Source organism: Nestor notabilis, unplaced genomic scaffold, assembly GCF_000696875.1.
Source record: "Nestor notabilis isolate BGI_N333 unplaced genomic scaffold, ASM69687v1 scaffold23122, whole genome shotgun sequence".
Taxonomy (NCBI): domain Eukaryota; kingdom Metazoa; phylum Chordata; class Aves; order Psittaciformes; family Psittacidae; genus Nestor; species Nestor notabilis.
Window position 1 is genome coordinate 285 of NW_009919992.1, and position 2,342 is coordinate 2,626.

General features: G+C 58.2%; 1 protein-coding gene across 1 annotated transcript in view; it reads right to left on the reverse strand.

Moving 5' to 3' along the window:
* Positions 1-348: 348 nt before the first annotated feature.
* LOC104402588 (zinc finger protein 300-like) overlaps positions 349-2,342 on the reverse strand; it is a gene marked incomplete at its 5' end in the record, with an annotated part of 3,480 nt that continues 1,486 nt past the window's right edge. The window contains 2 exons of the mRNA XM_010010495.1: positions 349-1,226; positions 1,951-2,079. Of these exons, the coding sequence (XP_010008797.1) occupies positions 349-1,226; positions 1,951-2,079 (1,007 nt within the window). The remainder of the gene's footprint in view (positions 1,227-1,950; positions 2,080-2,342) is intronic.

A 2,342-nucleotide genomic window follows, 5' to 3' on the forward strand; every position in this document is an offset into this window, starting at 1 on the left:
CAAGCGTCCTGGTTTCTACAGAATCTATTGGCACTTTCCGGAAAAGGCACATGTCCACAGCCACAGCAGCTCCCGCTCCCAGCTGCCCCATCAGGGCTCAGGCATGAAAAGCATTCCATGCACCACGACCCTCACACCACGACACACGCAGGGCAAGATTGGGTGTCCTCAATCCCCATGGAGGAGCTGGGTGATGGCACCCGTGCTCCATCCTTCACCCAATATGCTCGCACCTGCGGTCAGCGAGGGGGAGAGGAGAAAGTCCAGCCGCAGCCTCTTATCCCCAGGAGGAGGCCTCACAGCTTCCCACCCCTTCTTCTACTCCGCTTCCCGCTTCCACCTCCACACCTAAACAGCTGGCGCCGGCAAGGGCGGCAGCTCTGTGCAGGGATAGGGCCTGTTCTGCCGCTCGTGGATCCGCTGGTGCATGCTCAGGTGCTGGTAGCGCTTGAAAGCCTTCTGGCAGACACCACACTGGTAGGGCCGCTCGCCTATGTGGGGCTGGTGGTAGCGGACAAATTCCGAGGCCCAGGTGAAGCTCTGGTTGCAGCAGGGGCAGAGGATGAGGTGGTGCTGGCTGTGCTGCCATTGGTGCAGGATCAGGAAGCTCTGGCTGGAGAAGCTCTCCGTGCACTCCTTGCACGTATACATCACGTTCCCAGGTGACAGTGGGAATCTGCTGCTGCTTGGCTTCCCCCTGGCAGTGCTGCAGCCCCGGTGCTGGGACACGGAACATTCCACATCTGAAGGCTGGCACAGCCCCAGGACCTCCCGGGCCCGCATGTGATGCCGGATTTTCCTCTTGGACATGAAGCTGCGGCCACAGTGCACGCAGATGTAGGGCACCCAGTTGCTGTGGCTGCACTGGTGGAGGATGAGGTTGATCTCAAGCAGGAAGTTTTTCCTGCACACAGAGCAGGAGTACGTCTTCTCCCGGGTGGAATTCCGCTGGCCCACACAGGAGCCCTCCGTGGGCTCTCCCACAGTGGTGGCTGTGCAGGTGGGATCTGCCTGGGCCATTGCTCCACAGTCATCTGTCGTTGCTTCCTTCCCTGGGTCTGCAAGAAGCTCTGCCTCCGAGCTTTGGCCACTGCACTCCACATCCTTCATGTCTTCCTCCTCCATACTCTTTAAGGGTGTTTCAGGCACTGCCAGCTCCTCTGTGGTACCTCCTCCTGCGACATCCTCCTGTGGTACCTCCGTTGAGATCTCCATTTCAGCATCTGCTGGAAAATATTCAGAGCCCAAACATCACCCTTACTCTGATTTGAGGCCAAGGCATCAAAAGCAAAGGGCTTCTCTCCCACCCCACCCTCACAACCAGCACAATTCTTAGCCCTGCTCCCCTCTTCCAGCTCAGCGTCTTCCCACCCAGACTCCATAAACACCAGGCACAGCTACAGCTCATCCCCCTGGACACCCCAGGGACAGTGTGAGATGACAAATGTCACCAAGGTAGAATGGAGGGAGTCCAGCAAAACCACCAGGGCTTGTCCTTCGAGGCAAATCCACTGGGTTGTCTGGTTGACAGCAAGCCATGCCTCAGCCTCTACGGTTTGAAGGCTGGCAGCAGGATTTGCTGCCCGAGCCCTTTGTGGCCCCTCTGAATCATGTAAAATCTTGCCCCAAAAGCCCCAGGCCAAGAATAAGCCCTATGGGAAGCTCCTCCTATTCTCTGAGTGTGCTGGCACTGCTCAAGGAAGGATGAAGGGCTCTGCCCCTGTACCTGCTGCAGGGGAAGGTGATGGAGACTTGTTTGGATTCCCTGCTTCCAGGAGGCATGTGGAGAGAGGGCAGGAAGGGGACAGTGGTGGCTGGCTGAGGTCTGCTGGGACAGTGGTGGCTTCATGAGGGACATGCACTGCAGAGGCAAGAGTGAAGGCACTGGGTGAGACAGAGCCAGGCAGGGGCCTGGGGTCCCTGGTGCCAGCGGGGGTTGCAGCTACTCACGTGCACTGCACTTCTCTGAGACCATGGGGGTCCTGCTTTCTTCTGGGTTCCCACAGGTCCCCTCACAAGACTCTGTTCTCTTCATCTCCAGCACAGCACTGTCACTTGTGCAGCTCTGGCTGTCCAGATCTGGGGAGGGTAAGGGTACTTGGCATCAGGGGCATCAAGAGCAGCCAGCAACAGGAGCAGCCAGCAGGGAGTGCAAAAAAGGGTCCCCCTTCCCAGGCCCATAAAGCACAAGGATCTCTGCTGCACACAGCAACTGCTGGGTCAGAGGGGTTCAGACCCAAGGTAAGAAGGACATGGAGCTGCTGGAGCAAGTCCAAAGGAGGCTACAGAGATTCTCTGAGGGCTGGAGCACCTCTGCTATGGAGACAGGCTGAGAGAGCTGG